Source organism: Natrix helvetica (assembly GCF_964273705.1).
Source record: "Natrix helvetica genome assembly, chromosome: 7".
In the NCBI taxonomy this organism is placed as follows: Eukaryota; Metazoa; Chordata; class Lepidosauria; order Squamata; family Natricidae; genus Natrix; species Natrix helvetica.
Window position 1 is genome coordinate 50,430,750 of NC_138558.1, and position 20,367 is coordinate 50,451,116.

General features: G+C 42.0%; 1 protein-coding gene across 2 annotated transcripts in view; it reads right to left on the reverse strand.

Annotated features, from left to right (window-relative positions):
• The window catches only part of GALNTL6 (polypeptide N-acetylgalactosaminyltransferase like 6), a 588,124-nt gene that overhangs the window by 50,239 nt on the left and 517,518 nt on the right, over nucleotides 1-20,367 (reverse strand). For both annotated transcript variants that reach the window (XM_081959155.1, XM_081959156.1), the window contains exons 8-9: nucleotides 16,985-17,102; nucleotides 8,129-8,236 (exon numbers count right to left, since the gene is read on the reverse strand). In XM_081959155.1, coding sequence (XP_081815281.1) covers nucleotides 8,129-8,236; nucleotides 16,985-17,102 — 226 coding nt within the window. The remainder of the gene's footprint in view (nucleotides 1-8,128; nucleotides 8,237-16,984; nucleotides 17,103-20,367) is intronic.

Here is a 20,367-nt window from a genome sequence, read left to right on the forward strand (position 1 = left end):
CAACAGCACTCCTCCTTACTGCAATTACTGAAAGGGGTTTAATTAACCAAATAATAGTAAAACCTCAATTAATGGTTTCAATTGCATGCTAGTCCCAATCCTACTTTCACTTGTTACTTAGTAAAAGAAAAATGTAGTTGATTTTTTGCATTGTTTGCAGGCAGAAAATTGTTAAACTTTAGATTAATTATTTAGAATTCAAACTGAATCACAATACATTTCTTTGAAGCTCCATTTACCTGGTGTTAAAAAAAATCTTCTGAGTCAAAAAAAAAATTTTTTTGGCCTTTTCAGAGACTCAGTTAATTAAACAATCACTTCCATCTTCGTTTTCCTGGTTTTAGTTTTGACCAATGGGTATTGTGCATTGAGTGGTATCTATAGGGATACATTGGTGGCTTATATTGTGCAAAATGAGTTCCATTAAACAAGCTGATATTTGAACAGTCTTGTTCCTGAAAACATGGACTGTAATTAGAGTTTTGAAATAATTAAAAACATTGATGCAAAGAGTGTGTAGCAAGAGCTTGCCAGATAGATGCATTTATTAAAGAAACTGATTGATAGGACCTCCAGGCATGGGTTAAAGTAAACAAGTGGTAGAGATTAAGGGAAGAGGCAACAGATGTAAGGCTTTATTTGTTTATTTGTTTATATACACATGCATGTATTTGAGTCAATTGACTCCTGATGGCTATCAGAATTAGTCCCTGAAGTTTTTTTGACAAAAGATTTTGGAATTTTACCATTGTTGCCTTCTAATGGCTAAGGGTGACATTAGACTTAGATATTTCTTAAGGGAGGAACTTTTCTCTCAAGATACAAATGCAGATACAAAAGGGATGAGTGCTGTGTGTATGAGAGAAAGTGGAGGATTGTGATTAATTAGATTAGTTAACTATGACAAGGCAAATAAGAAAGAGAAAAGGAAGCTTAGGAAAAAATAAAGAGTAGAAAAGAACTTAAATAAAACAATAGAAATATTGCTTCAGGAATAAGCAAAGAATAAAAGAATGGAAACAGAGATATTCATGCTCAGCAGATTTCTCCTCATAGTTCAAAGAGATGGAAGAACTGCACTGAAGCACACAAGGGATTAAGAGTTTCAAATGGGACAATGAGAAAAGCAGCGAGCAAAATAAAGAGAGGGGAAAATGCCTCACACTAAGAGCAGAGGACCTGATGAGGAAGGGGAAACAAAGCAGCAAGAGAGGCAATTCGATATGTTGTTGGTGTCTGCAGTGGTAGAGGAAGAAAGATACAGCTAGGAGAGATGACAGGTTTTTAATAAGTACAGTGATTTTAAAATTGCCAACTACACTTGAGTGAAGAGCTTCAAAGGTATCTTTGAAAAAGGAAGCAGGCAAGAAATCTGTGTACAAAGGGACAGTAGTTTGATCACTGTTTTCAAGAACCCAAGCTCCTGTTTTCAAAGACAAGGCATTGATTTCTGTTGATGTTACTTTTAGGTTTAAACATTCTAAGCAGAGACACCTGCAAGTTCTGCTATATTACTTGATCATGGTGGTGTTCTGGGGAGGGATGAGTAAATATACAAGAGTGTATCGTAAGAGTACATACTTCCAGTAGGATTATCCAAGGCAACCCAGCTGACCAGCAAAAGCAAGCAAGCATCTTTATTGGGGAGCAGTGTCACAGGAAGATGCTGAAGGTGGATGATCATTTTAATGACAATCACAAATACATAATTTCACATTGTGAGGGAGAAGGTGATGATAAACCTGTTACGTACAGATGGACGTCGTTAAATTTACATGTTTTCACATGCTCACAGCGGATTGGTTGCCCAAACTCCAGGAAGTTTAAAAACTATCATTGGCCGGCTGGGCTGCTGGAGCTCCTTAAAAGGCAAGCTCTGGCAGCCCAGCCGGCAGAGTACGGTCACTTACTCTTGAAATAAAAAGTGCTGAAACTCACTCGCACCTCTCACCTGCATACCAACAACTTGCCAAGAGTAAGCAGGCAGATCTATCAACTATCAAGGGTTGCTTGTTGTGGAGGGAGAGAGTCATCGTACGCCAGAGGCTGCGGAGGCGAGCCATGGAAGCCTTCCATGGTCACCCGGGGATAGTACGGATGAAGGCACTAGCCCAGAGCTACATCTGGTGAACCAATATGGATAAGGACATCATAGAGTGGGTAGCCACTTGCAAACCCTGCCAGGAGACATGACCAGCCCCACCCCAGGCACCTGTGCGAGAGTGGGAAGCAGCCAAGGGATCGTGTCCACACATCCACATCGACTTTGTGGGACCAGTGGAAGGGCAGATGTTCCTGATCGTGGTGGATGCTTCAAATGGCTGTAGGTCATTATCATGCAATCAACAACAGCAGAAGCCACCATCAGAGCTGTCCAGAAACTTTTTGTGACCCACGGCCTACCCAACACCCTGGTCTCCGACAACGGCACACAACTGACTACCCAGATGATAGAGGCATTCCTCGCAGAGCAAGGGATCCGGCATGTTCTCATTGCCCCATTCAATCCAGTGAGCAATGGACAGGGCGAGTGAATGGTCACCCGAATGGGACCAGGAAACTGGCAGGAAAAGGTTGACCAATTGCTTTTCACCCAACACATCACCCCCCCCCATGCGACCACCAACAAGAGCCCACTGGAGCTGTTGATGGGGAGAAGATTGAGGTCCAGATTTGACTGGTACCACCTGGACTACCTTCCAGAGAATTCCCTGGATTCTGCTCGACCAACCCGGGAGTTCAACATAAACGACCAGGTATTTGCCCACAACTACGCTGGGTACCCGACTTGGCTGGCAAGCCAAATTGTGGCCGTCACCAGGCCAAAGTTGTACCGAGTGGAGCTAGACGACTGATGAATCTGGAGGAGGCACAATGACCAGTTCTGACACCGACGCTGAACTGAGGAACCAGGGCGATTGGACCTCACCCGCCAGCTCAGAACAACTCCTGGAGAACCCCAGGTTTCCGCCCCATGGAGTATGCTCAACCACCAGCCGGGAAGCAAACGGGCAGGAACCGGCCCCACCAAGCCAAGAGATCAAGGGAGCATGTAGGTGCGTCCAAAGCCATCCCACAAAGAAATGGCATCTCAGGAGCCGAAGGAACCGGGCTGGAGCTCGACTCGTGGGCCAAGGAGCTCCAGAAGGTTCCTTTCCAGGCAGCCGAAGGAACAGCGGGCCGAGCTCCAAGGGAGAAGTGATTTGCGCAGGTCAACTAGGAGACGTTGTTAAATTTACATGTTTTCACATGCACATGGGGATTGGTTGCCCAAATCCCGGGAAGTTTAAACAACTGTCATTGGCCGGCTGGTCTGCAGGAGCTCCTTAAAAGGCAAGCTCCGGCAGCCCAGTCGGCAGAGCGCAGTCACTTACTCATGAAATAAAAAGTGCTGAAACTCACTCGCGCCTCTTGCCTGCTGCTTCTCACCGATCTAACAAAACCACTTCTGCATTTTATCAAAAAATCTATGTTCATAGATCAAAGAAAGTGACTGACAATTTAGCATGATGGTCTGCTCAGGTCACATGGTACTTAACATGCTACTGATCAAAAGGTATGGATCTTTAAGAGTACTAATTGGGTTTATGACAGGTTTCTGGACATCTAAGTATTCTGCTGACAAATAAAACATGTATAGGGTTTTTTCCTGCAAAAACAGTGGGATTCCAGTGGGAACATGGAACATAAGAATAAACATGAAAAAGTCACAGTGTAGATGAAATGAATCAACTATAAATTGATCTAAAGCATCAACAGAATTAAAGCGGATTAGAATTGAATATATTTTGTCAGAAAAGCATAGTTTTTAGCACCATGGACATGAAAAATAAAGAATAAATGTTTTATTCTCCAATTATGTTTTCATTCTTGATACAATAAACCAATCTTTCTATAAATGTGAAGGCAGACAAAGGAAATAATTTATAAGCAATTAGATTTCATTTATTCAGTTTGAATCTTTGGCTGGGTGGAATGAAATTATTTAAAATGAAACATATACTAATTTATAGAAATATCCCAGCTGCCTGTAATCTCAAATCTGGAATATATCTAAGAATAGCATCATATTGAAGTATGATTAGAACAAAGAGTTTAAACAATAGTCAAAGCATCTCATAAGTGAAGATTTAATCTTCATCCAATTTATATGAGTAAACTTGTTTTGAGTGAGAGTGGGAAGCTGAGTTGTACGGATTGTGTCTAAAATGTGCTCAGATAAATGCCGGACTTTCGGTTTCATAGTCAGCAACTCATCCTACATAGCTGTGTTAGGCTTCTATTGCTACAAGAAACAGTTCATATACTGGGACTCTTTCACCTAACATCTGAGATCATTACCACATTCTGTCAAATGAAAGAACAGGCCATGGTTAAATAATTTATCTAATGTGGAGTTCAACTGAAAACTGAAGGAACCAATGCTAAAACCGAAGCTAAATGTAATAGCTGCTGGGGATTTTTCCCTATCCCTGTCTTACCTCCCATTAAATAAGTTTCACTTTCATAGTTGCTGCAGCTGCTGCTTCACTAGACTTAGATTAAAGGATTTCTTTTTCCTGAGGACATTTTGAAAGTAAACGAATTATCCAGCTCCACTTCAAAACTACTATTTGCAGTCTTTGTTCTGTTATCTCTTCAGTAGAAAAGTCAAGTATCAAAGACTAGGTAGGTCAAAGACAGAATAGGTTCTGAAAGAAATAGACAATGGAAAAATCTAATGTGGCTTAAATAACACTTTTGGTTAGAACAGTTCTCCTACTGTACCAGGGTTGGTTCTGGGTTTGTTTAGAAGCAACTGCCCTGGATTTTAGTTATCAACTCTGCTTCAAATATATAAATAAAGCTAGAAGTCTCCAAACAGTAAGACTGATCTGAATAGATAAAGAGAGAGAGACAGAATAAATAAAGAACATTTCAGTTCTTTCAGTTGCTTCGCCTCAATAATATGTTCTGGAATTGCACAAGGGCTCATAAACGGGCTTAAAAAAATGATATTTGTGAATGCCTTTTCCTAAATGACTTGTTGCTTTACATTTGGCTGCCTTTTGTTACTATTTTACAGAAACAAGAGACATTTCTATGCTATTAGACCTAAATATTGGGGCCACAGAAGGCTAGGGGTACTAAAGATAAGAAATATGCATCCCCCACCTCTTCTACATCATTGTAATGCAGGACTATTGAAACCATACAATAGTTCTACTGGGCCCTGCTTGAAGTAGTAGGCTTACAACAGCTGGACCTTTGAGACCATTCAGAAAGACAAACTAAAAGTAGGCTTGGGCATGCTTTATAGCAGGGATCACCAACCTTTCGGATTTCGGGGACCGCTAAATTCATAATTTTAAATCCCGTGGACCACTAATATGATTTTTTAAAAAAGATAAGTAATATTTAGTGCAATATAAAAAATGCAAATAATTTTTCTACGGACCACCTAAATTTTCTCATGGACCACCAGTTGGTGACCGCTGCTTTATAGTGTGTGTGTCTTGGCCCCATTGGAGCCTGGTTTGGAGGAGGAGTTGGAACTGGGACCATCCTACAGGGATGTCTCCTTGTAATATTTGGAGAGGCCAGAGGCTGAGGATGATGCTATTCCAGGCCCTCAGGAATTGGGGCTTGGATGGAAAGCTGCCTGCCCTCTCAGATCCAGGGGAGAATCAGCTGCAGACAGACAGTGATAAGAGGCACCAGATCCCCTCTGATAAGAAACAGCTTCCTCCCCCTCTTGATCCAAGGGCGCAGAGAGTAGAGTGGAGGCAAGCTCAAATGAGGGCTGCAAGACCCTGCCCCTCCTCAAAAGGAACACTTGGTGTGGGTTGACTTAAGAAGAAACTGGAGGGGGGAGTTTGTCTTTGTCAGGAACAATTGTTTGTTTTGGCTTACACTCCCCCAGCTTTGACTTGTGCTCTTGCCTGTGCCTTGCAGACTGCCTTTTGCCTTGTGGACTTGCTTTGTCTTATGAACCTGGACCCCTGGACCTTGCCCTGCGAGCTTGCACCTTTTGACTTTCTATGTTCTTTACTAAGTTTTGTTTGGGGGGACTGAGGGTGGGGTGTAGCCTCTACAGGCCGTTGTAGGGCTGGATGTTGTAGGAATTTAATCAAAGCAAAAAATGACTCTATCGTCATTCTCTGCCTAGGCAACGTGGGTCATAACAGTTTGCCATAGGAGTGATGCTGTGCAGATGATTCTAGGAATCAAGTTGTTTCTGCCTAAAGAGGCTAGAATTAGAAAAGAGCAGGCAAAGGATAGGTTGGACACCAAAAACAAAAAGAAAGTGAAAGTGAAAGCAAGAAAGAAAGTTTGAAAAGTCATTGTTCCCAGAAAGTGGAACGTAAAAAGAGAAGTGTTTGACTCAACCAAAGATGAAAAGGAAGGAAGGAAGGAAGGAAGGAAGGAAGGAAGGAAGGAAGGAAGGAAGGAAGGAGAAAGCTCTTTTGCCAATAAAAAATTACATATCTCTTGTCTAAATATGTGGAATGAACAACAACTTCATCTTCTTTTGCATGTGACATAATAAAAGCTTCCTCATTTTCTTAGGCCACAGGTTATTATGGGGCAGCTAGTAGATTCTACACTTAAAATATTCCATGGCAAGCTGATAACCCATATACAGGATGAGGCTGCAATATGGGTATGGGATGAAAAGGGTCCTGCCCAAATGGAAGTACATCAAAATAAATTCATAAAGAATATTTTGGGGATTTCTTATCTAAGGATGGGGACAGGCCTACCTTCCATTGCCAGTGAAGTAAATCTTGCATTGTTGGGTCACCATAAGAAACTAGAAAGCCTTCAAAAATCTTCAAAAAGTTTCGTCTTTCCCATTGTATAGTTGGGAATCAATGGACCAATCTCTCTCTCTCTCTTTCTCTCTCTCTCTCTCCCTCTCCCTCCTCTCTCTCTCTCTCTCTCTCTCCATGTGCGTCTTCTACAAATGTATTCCGTACTTACATTTATGAAATTTAATGAACTGAAGAAAATATTTTGTACAGGATTTTTGAAAGGAATGGCAATAAAAATACTGTTGTGGTACAGTCACCTGTATTTTCATCTTGGTTTTATAATTATACAAAACATCTCAGCATTATAAAGAAATAATTTTCTTTCAGTATCTAGTTAATATTACAGGTTGTTCCCTGAGAAAGTACTAGGCAACCCATTTAGTGTCCTGGCTTATTCTGTACTATGGCAGTTATAGGCTATCCTCATGTGGGGTGTGTTATAGAATCTAAACATATGGTGAGTTTATTACATGCACAAAGATGAAAAAACTGGAAATACCTACAACAGAAGAGTGGAATTGTAAAGATTACGGAATTGGTTGAAATGGTAAAAATGGCCTATTTGGTCAGAAATAAGACAATGTGTACTTTTATCAAAGATTGAAAACTTTTTGCTAAAAATGAAAAAAAACTGAACTGATGATTTATGGATTTTCTGACCGAAAAAGGTTGAATATGCAAAGGAGAAAAATAGATTGTAATTTTATTAAGGGAAAAAATTAGGATAAGATTGTTTGTACCTCCTGCAAAGAAGATTTGAAATAGTTTATTTATCTTTTTTCCCCATGTTGAATTTATTTCTATATTGTATTTTCTTACTTTACTTTTTTCTTTTTCTTACTCTTATGATATACTATTTCACATTTCTCTTTGATTTCCGTGAAAGCTTTTCAATAAAAATTAAATATAAATATGAGGTATTAGCATGTGATGTATTAGACTATCTCGATCCATTAAAAAGCGTAGCTGATATTCAGATTAAAGCTGACAATAGGCACTCCTGGTCACAGAACTGCTTACACTTGCCCAGAAAATAAAAAAGGCAATTGATATAATGGAGATCATATTTAAAGGCTAGACAATTAGCAATTACCAGTTTTCCTCCTGGTAAATGTGTACTTTTGTGACTGGCCATTCCTATTATGGCAGCTATTCTGTGTCAGGGCCCATAAATTAATATTTCTAAACTATCTCTTAAAGGAGATGTTTTATACTTAATTCTTCAAGATAAGATTGGAAGTTGGGAATGTGATATTTGACTATAACTTAAAATGAAGCAAAAAAGTAGTGTAGACTTTTTAAAGTCAGGGAGTTATTAAAGTCCAGGAACTTACCCTTGCTAAACTGGTACCAGATGGGACTTTATATGGAACATATTTCCTATAGATGTGACCAACTCTAGAACATGGAACATCAAACATGCCACCTCCACACATCCAGACCTGTAAGAGAAACGGGGGTTCAAATGTGATCACAAGAATTAAACAGCCACAGAGAATACAAGCAGATACAATATTTAAAGTTTTTGAGATTTATTCTGGTTGTAGTCATTTGTTTCTTTGGAAATAGGAAAAAAAATATTATATGTAGCAAAATTGAACTAGGATCTATATGCGTATGATAATGTCCTTACCGAACGAAAATTCACTTTTAATAATTTGCTGCAAGTTGGTGCAGGAGGTTTCCAGGCCCAAAACGGGGCACGGGGGTGGAGTGCGTGTTGTCCCCCTTGCCCCATTTTGGCTTCCAAGTTGGTGCAGGAGACCTTCCAGGCCCAAAATGGGCAGAGGGGCCATGTGAGGAGGAAAGGCACATGCACGGGGGTGAGGGAGCACCGGGGAGGGTCATGAGCATATGTGGGGGGGTCCATTGTGGAGGGAGGGACACATGGGGTGCATACATACACTGCATTATGGGTTCAGGGGCATGCACATATTTTTGGCCCCTAACGACAAAAGTCCAGGAGGGAAGTGAGCGGAGTGGGGGGGGAGAGGGAACAAACTATTCCAGTAGAGGGTTGTTTTATTACAATGGTCGCGGGGAGGGGGGGATGCGAGGACAAGAGAAGATCACAAGGTCGGTTGTGAGACCGTGGCTGCTGGCTACGCCCGGTCTTTTGTACCAACCCCTGCAACCTAGGTGGTCGGGATCTACAGAGACAGGGCCTGTGGCTGATGCTTTGCAATGCAAGGTCCGTGACCAACAAGGCCCCCCTCATTAATGAGTTGATCTCTGAGGGGGAGCTGGACCTTGCAGGAATAACAGAGACCTGGTTGGGTCACGAGGGTGGTTTGCCCCTCGTGGAAATGTGCCCACCAGGTTTCCATGCATTTCATCAGCCTCGGGCCCTGGGTAAGGGTGGAGGGGTGGCGGTGGTTATACGGGATGGTCTAGAGCCGAGGGAGTTCACTGTTTATCAGATACCCGGGTGTGAGTCACTTGGTGTGAAATGGGGCCCAGGGAGGCAGTGGGGTTTGCTGATTGTATACTTGGCTCCTCGCTATACGTCAGCAGACCTGCCCGATCTCCTCGAGCTGATCTCGGAGACGGCGGTGGAGATCCCCAAACTTTTGGTTATGGGGGATTTCAACCTGCCATCGACGGGAGCAGCATCCGAGGTGGCTCGGGAGTTCATGGCTTCCATGACAGCCATGGGCCTGACCCAACTAATTCAGGGCCCCACACATGAAGGTGGCCACACACTGGGCCTTGTTTTTGTATCTGAGCAGTGGACGAGTGACCTGGGAATAGGGGACTTAGACATTACTCCCCTGTCATGGTCAGATCACTCTTGTCTCTGGCTAGACTTCCCTGGCGCTACCCCCCACCGCGAGGAGGCAGAACCAGTTTGTCCAAGCTGGTACCGCCCCAAGCATCTGATGGAACCAGTTAGGTTCCAGTCGGAGCTTGGGCCGCTACCTGTAGCCCTGACCCGCGCTCGGTCAGAGGACCTAGTGGCCGCCTGGAATAGGGCGACGGCTGGGGCCTTGGACTGGGTTGCGCCTTTGTGACCTCTCCTACGGCAGCGACCCACCCGGGCTCCTTGGTATACCGAGGAGCTGAGGGTGATGAAGCGCCAGAGGAGACGTCTAGAGAGCAGGTGGAGGTCCTCACGCTCCGAGTCTGACCGAACACAGGTAAGAGCCTATTTACGGACTTACCTTGTGGCATTGAGAGCGGCCAAACGTAGACATTGTGCCGCTCTTATTGCGTCTGCAGATAACCGCCCTGCCGCCCTGTTTAGGGTCACCCGCTCCCTCTTGGTGCAAGAGACGTGGGGGGCACCCTTACAGGGTAGAGCAGAGGAGTTTGGAGAATATCTGCAGAACAAAGTCGCTCAGATCCGGAGTGGATGGGCCCCCTCCAGTGGTCTGGACGGGCCGTCAACAGTTAGTCTTGTGAGTCCACTCTGGGAGGAGTTTGACTCTGTTGCCCCCGAGGATTTAGACAGGTTGCTTGGAAGGCTGCGACCCACCACATGTTCATTGGACCCGTGTCCCTCCTGGCTGGTACTGGCATCCTGGGAGGTGACACGAGGCTGGCTTCTGGGCCTGGTGAACGCCTCGTTGGGTGAGGGATCCTTACCTACCATCTTGAAAGAGGCGGTGGTGAGGCCCTTACTCAAGAGGCCTTCACTCGACCCAATGGAGCTAGCTAATTATCGTCCAGTCTCCAACCTCCCTTTTTTGGCGAAGGTTGTTGAGAATGTGGTGGCGCAGCAGTTTCCGCGTCACCTCGATGAATCCGATTATCTAGACCCACGCCAGTCCGGCTTCTGGCCCAGGCACAGCACTGAGACAGCCTTGGTCGCATTGGTTGATGATCTCTGGAGGGCCAGAGATAGAGGTTGTTCCTCTATCCTGGTCCTATTAGATCTCTCAGCGGCTTTTGATACCATCGACCATGGTATCCTTCTGCGCTGGCTGGAGGGGATGGGAGTCGGAGGCACCGTGTTACGGTGGTTCGACTCTTACCTCTCCGGCCGGATGCAATATGTGTTGACAGGGGGGCAGAGATCGACCCCGAGGCCACTCTCTTGTGGGGTGCCTCAGGGGTCGGTTCTCTCGCCCCTTCTGTTCAATGCATACGTGAAGCCGCTGGGCGAGATCATCCGTGGTTTTGGGGTTGAATACCATCTGTATGCTGATGATACGCAGCTGTACATTTCAATCCCAAACCACCCCAACGAGGCTGTCACAGTGATGTCCCGGTGTCTGGAAGCCGTCGGGGTCTGGATGGGGGACAACAGACTCAAACTCAACCCCTCCAAGACTGAGTGGCTGTGGCTTCCGGCACCTCGGTTCAGCCAGCTGACTCCATCGCTGGCCATAGGGGACGAGCTACTGCCCCCTGTGGAACGGGCGCGCAATTTGGGCGTCCTCCTAGATGCCCGGCTGTCAATGGATGACCATGTGGCAGCTGTGGCAAGGGGGGCGTTCCACCAGGTTCGCCTGGTGCGCCAATTGCGCCCCCTACTGGACCGGGATGCCCTACGCAGAGTCACTCATGCGCTGGTGACGTCTCGCCTAGATTACTGTAATGCTCTCTACATGGGGCTTCCCTTGGGACGCTCCCGGAGACTGCAGTTAGTCCAGAACGCGGCCGCGCGGGTTATCATGGGGAGGTCTAGATACTCCCACGTAACACCGCTCCTGCGTGAGCTGCACTGGCTACCTGTGGTTTTTCGGGTGCGTTTCAAGGTCCTGATTACTATCTTTAAAGCGCTCCATGGCTCAGGACCTAGTTACTTGCGGGATCGCATCCTCCCACATACATCCCTGCGGCCAATCCGCTCTCACAGGGAGGGCCTTCTCCAAGTGCCGTCCACTAGGCAATGCCAGCGGGCGGTGCCAAGGAGTAGAGCCTTCTCTGTGATGGGCCCAACCCTCTGGAATGACCTCCCCCCCAACATTAGAACCACCTCGGACTTCCGCTCCTTCCGACAAAAATTGAAGACTCACCTGTTCCGACTAGCTGGCCTGGCATGATTATAAATGTTACATCTATGAACTCCTGGTAGTATATTCTCATCTGGTTATTTTAAGGGTAATGTTTTAGTTTTAATTGTTTTTAGGGCTTTTAGCCTCATATTTATTCTTCTGTACAGTACTCTTAATTTTAACCTCCTCCACATACATACATATATTTATAGTTCTATTTATATTTGTATTTTATCTGTGATTTATTGTGGACTGTACACCGCCCCGAGTCCCTTTTTGGGAGAGGGGGCAGTTTAGAAATGTGAATAAATAAAATAAATAAAAAGATTAGCCACCACTGATCTAATGTCTATTTTCCATTATATTGGGAGATTAATCTATCTTCTTAGGCTTTTTTACACAGAACACTTCTTTTCTTCCTCCCTATTTCTCCAAGATGTACCTTGAAACTATGAAAAATATGGTCTATCATTTACACACACACACACACACACACACACACACACACACACACACACCACATTCAGGGATATTTTTATTCCTTTGCTGAATATGAATACATATGAATATATTCATGGGAAAACCAAAGCCAACAGACCTTTTACTAAGCAAACAGTAATCAGCTTAGACTTACATTTACAAATAGTCTAATAAGTGTTCTACATGTTATTGTTAGCACTGATTTATGTCATGTAAAAGCATATTCATTCTCTGAGCTTGTGGGTTGGTTTCATTACCAGGCTATGGGTAAACTCTTCAGCGGAGTTTAGAGTATGTTAGTGTTAGTGTTCTTCTGTTCATAAGGACTTCAGGTGTGGGTGTGAAGTGAGGGTCTTGTAATGGATCTTGTGATGGGTCATGTGTGAGTCATAATGACAGCCTTGCGATGGATTTTGTGATAGGAAAGTTATAGGTGAGGATCACTGGGAGGTGAAATGCTGGCTGGGGAGGTGGCTTGTGTGGATTGGTCAAAGGTTGGTGCTGTTTCTGGTTAGCTGTACAGTTGATTTGGATTCCGAAGGGATTTGTAGGCTGGTTGTAGGTCAATGTGCCTGTTAGTGGAATTGCTTGTCAACGTTGAGGAATGGAAGTCTGTTGTCTGTTTCCTTTTCACATATGAATTTGATCCCATGTTACTGAGTAGGCGGTGGATTTCTTTAATGACAGAGATGTCATCAACATAGTGTGTTCAGAATTCGGTTGGATGATGGGTAGAGCTATGTATTTGAGTCATTGTATAACTCCTTCATATTAGGCCTGGTATGGGTGATTCCATTGGGGAACCTTATACTTGCTTATAGATTTTCCCATTGAACTTGAAGTATGTGTTATAGGCATAGATCCAGGAGTTTCATGATGGTTTCTCTGGACATGGAGTATTTTGTGATGGCATCATCTTTGTGGATATGGTGTTTAGTAAGTAGATGGTATATGGTTTCCTTAGCCAGGTTGAGGTCAATCAAGGTGAAAACAGGTGATGTCAAAGGAGACCCTGATTTCTTTCTTGCTGATCTTGGTGTGCTTGATGCATTGGAGAAATTGTTCTGGGGAATTTATTGAGTCGGTTGACTCATTGGCCATGTGTCTGAGTTTCCTCTGCAGGGTTTTGCTAGTTTGTACATCAGTGTTCCAGGTAGAGACATAATTGGGTGTAAGGGGATCCTATTCTTGTGTATTTAGGGGAGTCCATATAACCTGGGTGTGGAGGAGTCTTGTGGTTACTTGTGCTTTGTCTCTAGTGGTGTTAGTGTCTTTTTTATTTATTGTGTTTTTACACAATTAATGGTTTTCTTAACTCATTGTTATATGCTACCCAGTCATGTTTTTGTAAGATGGGTAACTATATAAATATGATGCATAATACATCAATATATATTTCATTTCAGTCTTATTCAGGCTATTATCTGAACAGTCAAGAGCAAAAACTGCATAGTAGCAGCATTGGTGAACATAAGAGTCTATACACCCAACCACCCTCGTAACTCTAAACCAGAGACATCTGATTTGAATGCATTAAAGATTAAAGACTGGGAACAATATAGACATAGCTATTTGTCTGCCTGTCCGTCCATCCATCCATCCATCCATCCACACACATGAATGATACAATGATAGTACTAGTCAGCAGATGAAAATATCTGGCCTGGCCCTATTTGGGGGGGCTTTGGGTGAGACTGGGAAGGTGACTTGTCTTCACAATGGATCTGAGGGATAGATGGGCCAAAGTAGCTCAAAGTCACTTATTGAGCTCTGAGCCTGGATGGATATTTCAATGTGGGTTTCTTTGGTTCAATGAATTTAGCATCTTATTACAATGGTTCTCGGTGATTTGACATCTGGGATTTTAGAGGGGATGAATAATGGGACTGAGGAGCATTAAAGGCAAGTAAATAAAGACTGAGCAACCTGATTTAGGAGATCTCCAGGCTTTAATGCTGGAATTGATCTGCTGAAGCACTAACTGTAGATTCCAGAAACAGATACCGAATTTCTAATTACCTGGCCCCATGGGCCTTTGAACTAAATTGCAACTTAAATTTCTACCTTTACCTTAGCATAAAACTTTGTTCACTACTTATTTCCTGACTGTCAATACTCTACACACACACAAAAAAAACCTTACCTCGCTTCTATACCTTTACCCTTTGCCTACTAGTTTCAAAGGAGACAATACATTCTATGTACAGTTTGTTCCTATTTCCAACTAAGGTCTGACTGAGGCAGAGAATAGCTTCTATATGAATAGTACAAAATGCTATTGAAAGTCATTTAAAATTATATCCATGGGGAAGGACATGTACCCTTAGGGTCAACTCACAGTAATGAAATGAATGAGCCGCTATAGATAAAATGAGCCCTGATGTAATTTATTCTCCTTCAGAGGATATATCAAGGCATAAAACAGACAGAGACAGTTAGTATCCAAGCTTCCAGTATGGTTACCATGGTTTCTGTGTAGTGAGGAAGAGGCTGCCATGCAATTATGTTTCTTCCAATGACAAATAAAAGGAACACAGGAAGTAGAATAATGCAGTCTTTAAGTCTTCTGCCAGAATTGTGAGATACAAGACCAATGTGCATTTAGCTGTGAAATACCTTAACAATAGAGAGTGTAACCTGATGTAGTCTAAATCAACTGTCATACGTTTGGCTTATGGTCTTTTATGTCTTTAGATTTGTTTTGCTTAGAAAAGACTCAATTGAAAATTACATCGCATGAACTCCATTCCCCAAGTTCATTTTTATTCTGCTGAAATTACCCTCACTACATGGTTTGGAGTTCAGACATCCCATGACATCATTTGTGAGTCCATTCTGTATAATCCGCTCTAGTGTATTACTAATACGGATGGATTTGTTCCATGCTTCAATGATGTTTGGAGAAGCAACAAGAGTTGCACAATTGTTAACATTTGACACACTAAATTTGCATTAAAACACAAGATAGGCATTACGGTAGATTAAATTGGACTGGGAACATCTTGGGGCAATGTACAAAGTTTTGTTTAAGATTAGTATTGTGGTCCAAATCTGTCAATTGGAAAAATAGGAAAATACAAATGGGAACCATTTCCTCTACAATTAAAAAGGGATGCAATTTATGAAATTATATATTATCAAATTGTAGATTATCAAATAAGCATCTGGTTTTGCATGTGATGATGACTCATGAGGGCTACAATCTACAAGATCATGGATGCAGTATCACTATAGAAATCCCACCCGTTTTGTTTGTATATTTGGTGACATGTAACAGAGGGGGTGGGGGTGAATTGCAATGCTGCACCCACAATATTGCAGACTTTGACATCCTTCAACACACACATACAGAATGCTACTTTTGCACATATTATCTTTAATATTTGGGTGTGTGCAGTCTTGTTTCCAATTTCCAGAGCTGATTGCTTTCTACTGTTTCCTGAGTCAGTGCAAGATTTCTGGGAACTGGCTGTAATAAGAAGAAACTAACTTTGTGGTGTACCATTCTTTGCAGGATATTTAAAGCAATGCTGTTTATGACTGTTATAAGATGTCGTAGATTACTTTTCTCAGAAGAAAGTGAGATAAGGGATATGTTCAGATCAGTGGTGGGTTTCAAAATTTTTTAGAACCTATTATGTAGGTGTGGCCTGTTTTGTGGGAGTCGCAGCAGCCCCAAGCGTGCAGATCTTGGTGTTTTTCGCATCAGAGCGTGCTGCAAGAGGGAGGGAGTGAAGACCTTTTCTGGCTGGCACAAAGGACTTCCCCGGACTTGCTTTGCTGAGCATGGGGTGACAGGCCTGCATCTCCACCACCAGCAATTCAGAAAAGGTCTTCACTCCCTCCCTCTTGCAGCACGCCCCGATGTGAAAAATGCCAAGATCGGCACGCTTGGGCTTGCTGCTGCGATGTCCAGGGAGGCTAAATCAAGTCGCATGGCTTCCTGGATAGCCAAGAACCTTTGCACTCTTCTCCATGCTCTCCTCGGCTCCTTGTGACTGCAATAGACGTAAAGAAGTGGTGGGGGCTGTCGGGTTGGAAACCCAAGCCCATTAGCCCCAAAAGCTGCTGCGCCAGCAAAGAGCTTACTTACCTCCTTGGCGGGCAGCAATAGAGAGCCAAGGGCTCTCTACAGGGCTCTTGGAGGCATGGTGCGGATGGGCGGGGGGAGCGAGCGGACGAGCGGTGACCGGATGGGTGGGGCCTGGGGGTGAGCGAGCGAGGGGGTGTTCCATTGGTGGAACTGGTTCTAAACCATACATTAGATTTGTGGAACCTCTTCTAGCAAACCGGTTAGAACCGCAGGAACCCACCCCTGGATCAGATATGCATAAGGATATTTGGTATGTTGAATCATACCAAAAATCTATCTAGTCTTTTTCCAATGACCCACTGTATCCTTATAGGGAGATCACAACCACCACCACCCAAAATGGTGAGAAAGAAGAGATAAATAAGTTCTTTCTAATATTCCATTTAAACACATATTTTCCAGTGACCACTTTAGTGCCTTTTTTTAAAGAGTAGAAAAAAGCCAGTTCTAAGCAGTTTATAGCATCAGCATATTGCCCCCAACAATCTAGGTCCTCATTTTACCAACCCTGGAAGAGTGGAAGGTTGAGTCAACCTTGAGCTGGTGAGAATCAAACTGCCAAACTGTAGGCAGCCAGCAGCTGGCAGGCAGCAGAAGTAGCCTGCAGTAATGCATTCTAACCACTGCGCCATCATGTCCATCATCATAGAAAAGAAGTGTGTACCATAAGTGCTTACCTTGAATGATATTTCATACTGTTCTCCTCCCCAGATTTCTAATCCAGGGTCATAGCCACCAAGATCCCAAAACCACTGTCGGTTAATAGCAAAGAGGCCTCCAGCCATAACAGGAGATCTAAGAAAGAAACACAAGAGACTTCAAGTGATGGATATTATCAAGGCATGAGAGAAAACCATGTTAATCCATGACAGATGCTGCTACTTGCTATTTTTACAATATCACATGTGTATATGGAGGTTTTTATCCTCCATATGAATTGTATTTCATCTTGCATAATTCCCAGATAGCTGCTAGCTAGGAATCCTGAGAATATACATATCTGGAAGGTATCAGACAAGGAGAAACCTATTGCAGATTATACAGTATGTACAGTATTCTTAGAATCTTTTCCAATTCAGTACTTTAATATCAATATGTTTGCTACTAGGTGATATGGTATTTAGATGGTTGTTCAGTTGCCACCATGAAATCTCACAACAGATGAGATTATGGTTTAGGTTGAGCCATGATGCCATATACATACACATGACCATGAAGATCACATTATCTGTAACAGAGTTACATAGTTTAGCTTCTGTAAGCGTTATAGTATTACAATCAGATATGGCTGGTTCAAATGCTAGGTACAGTTTTCAAGAAGGTACACTGAGGATATTGCAAAGGTGTTTCTTTTTTTGGCCCTGCATAGATCCCCTGCAATAAAGAAAAAGCTACAACTAGGTCTTGAAAGGGGTGGAAAAATAAGGAGTTAAATAAATGAAAGACAGCAATGTCTGGCTCCTCTTAATCCCAATAATTTCTAAGAAAGGATGATTGCACTATACTGTGAGTGAGAGATAGTTTTATACAGTGATTTGGGTGATGGAGATAATTGGAAAGACTCAACCTACTTTATAGACTGGTTCTGATAGAAATTGTAGGAAGGAATGTTGGATATGCCACTTTTAACTCCTAGAAGAAAACCTAGGACATGAAACTTACTTGCAACTACTTCATGATAGTAATCTTAACATGGAGGTATGCCTCTCTATTGTGGACAGCCTTAGCATACAGTATGTACTTTAGTACATCTTTTCTCACTTAGTCTCAATTTGCACATGCCGAGACAAGAAAAAAATTGATAGAATATTTTAGTTAATGCATTTAATTCCAAAAGCTGGGATAGCTATATCTTGTAATTTTCAGCTTATCAAGTAAATTATATATCTAAATGCTATTTCATAGCTTTTACTTCTCATCCCTAGGCAATATTCATATTTATTGAACCCATAGACAAATATTTTAGAATAAAATGAGCCTATGAACCATTTTATTTTAAGATTTTTTATTTATTTTATTTATTTTAAGATCCTATGTACTCCATCAGAACACTATGCAGTAAAGACAAGAGTTATAATTTTAACTTTACAGTATGATATGGCCCATTCACTATCAATTAGGCAACATATCTCACACGTTTGTGTTTGCAAAGAAAATTTTTCAAAGAGACTGTTACTCATACACACCTTGAAGGAAAGGTGGGACATAAAACTAATTACCTAACTATCTAACTATCAACTAGAGGCATAAATAAATACTGCTACAGCAAAAACATATTTTCTATAAATGACCCCATTGGTCTATGATTCAGTGACTAGATAATTCAGAACAAAGATTTGTTGAAATTATTCCTTTCTTTTGAAAGAAATTAAAATCAATATATAAAAATATATAAACTATGGGAAGTTTCATTCAATCAAAGAACTGGAAACAATATTTGCATGCCAACAAATACACAGATTTGATAGAGTGCTATAGAATATGGAATAATTGATGTTAATTTTGAGTGACTGCCCTCACTTTTCATTTATATTGCATATGCAATGACAGATTCATTAAAATATAGAAAATTGGATTGGATATGACATTTTAACATCAACTAGATTTGGACTTCGATGTAGTTGAATCAAAGAATAAGAATGTGTTTTATCACATTTTTCCTATTTCAGAACTGTCATTTTATTTACTTTTTATATATACAGTACTTCTGCTGCCAGCATGGTGTGTGTGTGTGTGTGTGTGTGTGTGTGTGTGTGTATTCATTCCAAACCAATGTATAGGTGGACTGTAAATACATCTCGTTGATCCAGTGTTGAAACTCCTTTAGCCAGAAAAGAATGATAGAAGAAGCTAAAGGCTATATTTGAATATCCATTGTGCCATGTTAAACCTCCAGTAAACTAAGATTGACATTCAAGGATTACTAAACATCCTCTGGGGTGTCAAATACACTCGAAAAAGAATTTGTTGTTGACTTAATAGCATCTTGAGATCAAAGACACATATTTAACATTGTCTGAAACACCGGCATATTAATTTGTTAAAACAAGATGCTCCAAATTTATAGCAAGTTACAGATGTCTACCTTTATAATATTCTTTAAGTGAGTATAAAAAATAAACTATTGTATATATTTGAGCTAAATGTTAGAGGATTTAACTGAAGCATATTCTGAGTTCTGTCTGACACTTTCCAGAATGGAGTGGCAAACCCTTCAGACTTAGGGAAATAGCACTGTGTGTTTCCTGGCTCAAAACAGAAGGAAAGTGAAATTCAGCATGATAATTCAAAGTGCTACAGGATCTTTGAAATGTAAGGAAAATGAAATTCACACTATAATTCAAAGTTGCTACAGGATCTTCAAAAATTGAGATCAGTAGCCACATTACATTCCTGAGGGTGAAAGTTGGTCATCCAAAATAATAACCAATCTTATTAAACTTGGAAAGCTACTGAGCCAAAATACTGTTAGATAGATTATACTGGCTGTTTTTTGTTTTTTATAGTTTATGCAAAGGGATGCCTATTTAAGCAAAAATAAGCAATAGACAATAGCCAGGGAACACAATGGCTCAGTGATTAAAGGTGCTAGGCTTGTCAGATGAAAAACTGACAGTCCAGGTTCAAGACCCAAGTGCCACGTGACAGGATAAGCCATTACTTACCCCAGTTCCTGCCCACCTAGCAATTCAAAAAGATGCAAATGTGTGTAGATAAATAGGTACCACTTCAATGGGAAAGTACTAGCCTCAGTATATAGTCATGCTGGCCACAGAAATAGGCTCATCAATCTCATTGTACACATGTTGTACCCTGACAATAAAGGTTGAAATTGAATTGAAAGTGCCTTTAGACAATGCTAGCTCACTCAGCTAAGAAACAGAGATGAGTACTGCCCCTACAGATGGACACAACTGGACAGAGGAAACCTTTACCTTTAGATAACAGACAAAGAATACCAGCACATTTCCAAACATCTTGTTTGGAAGGATGATGGACTTTATGCTTCTAGACATTTTATTAGTTATTTCTCATGTAGCATTTGTGTAATATAAACCAT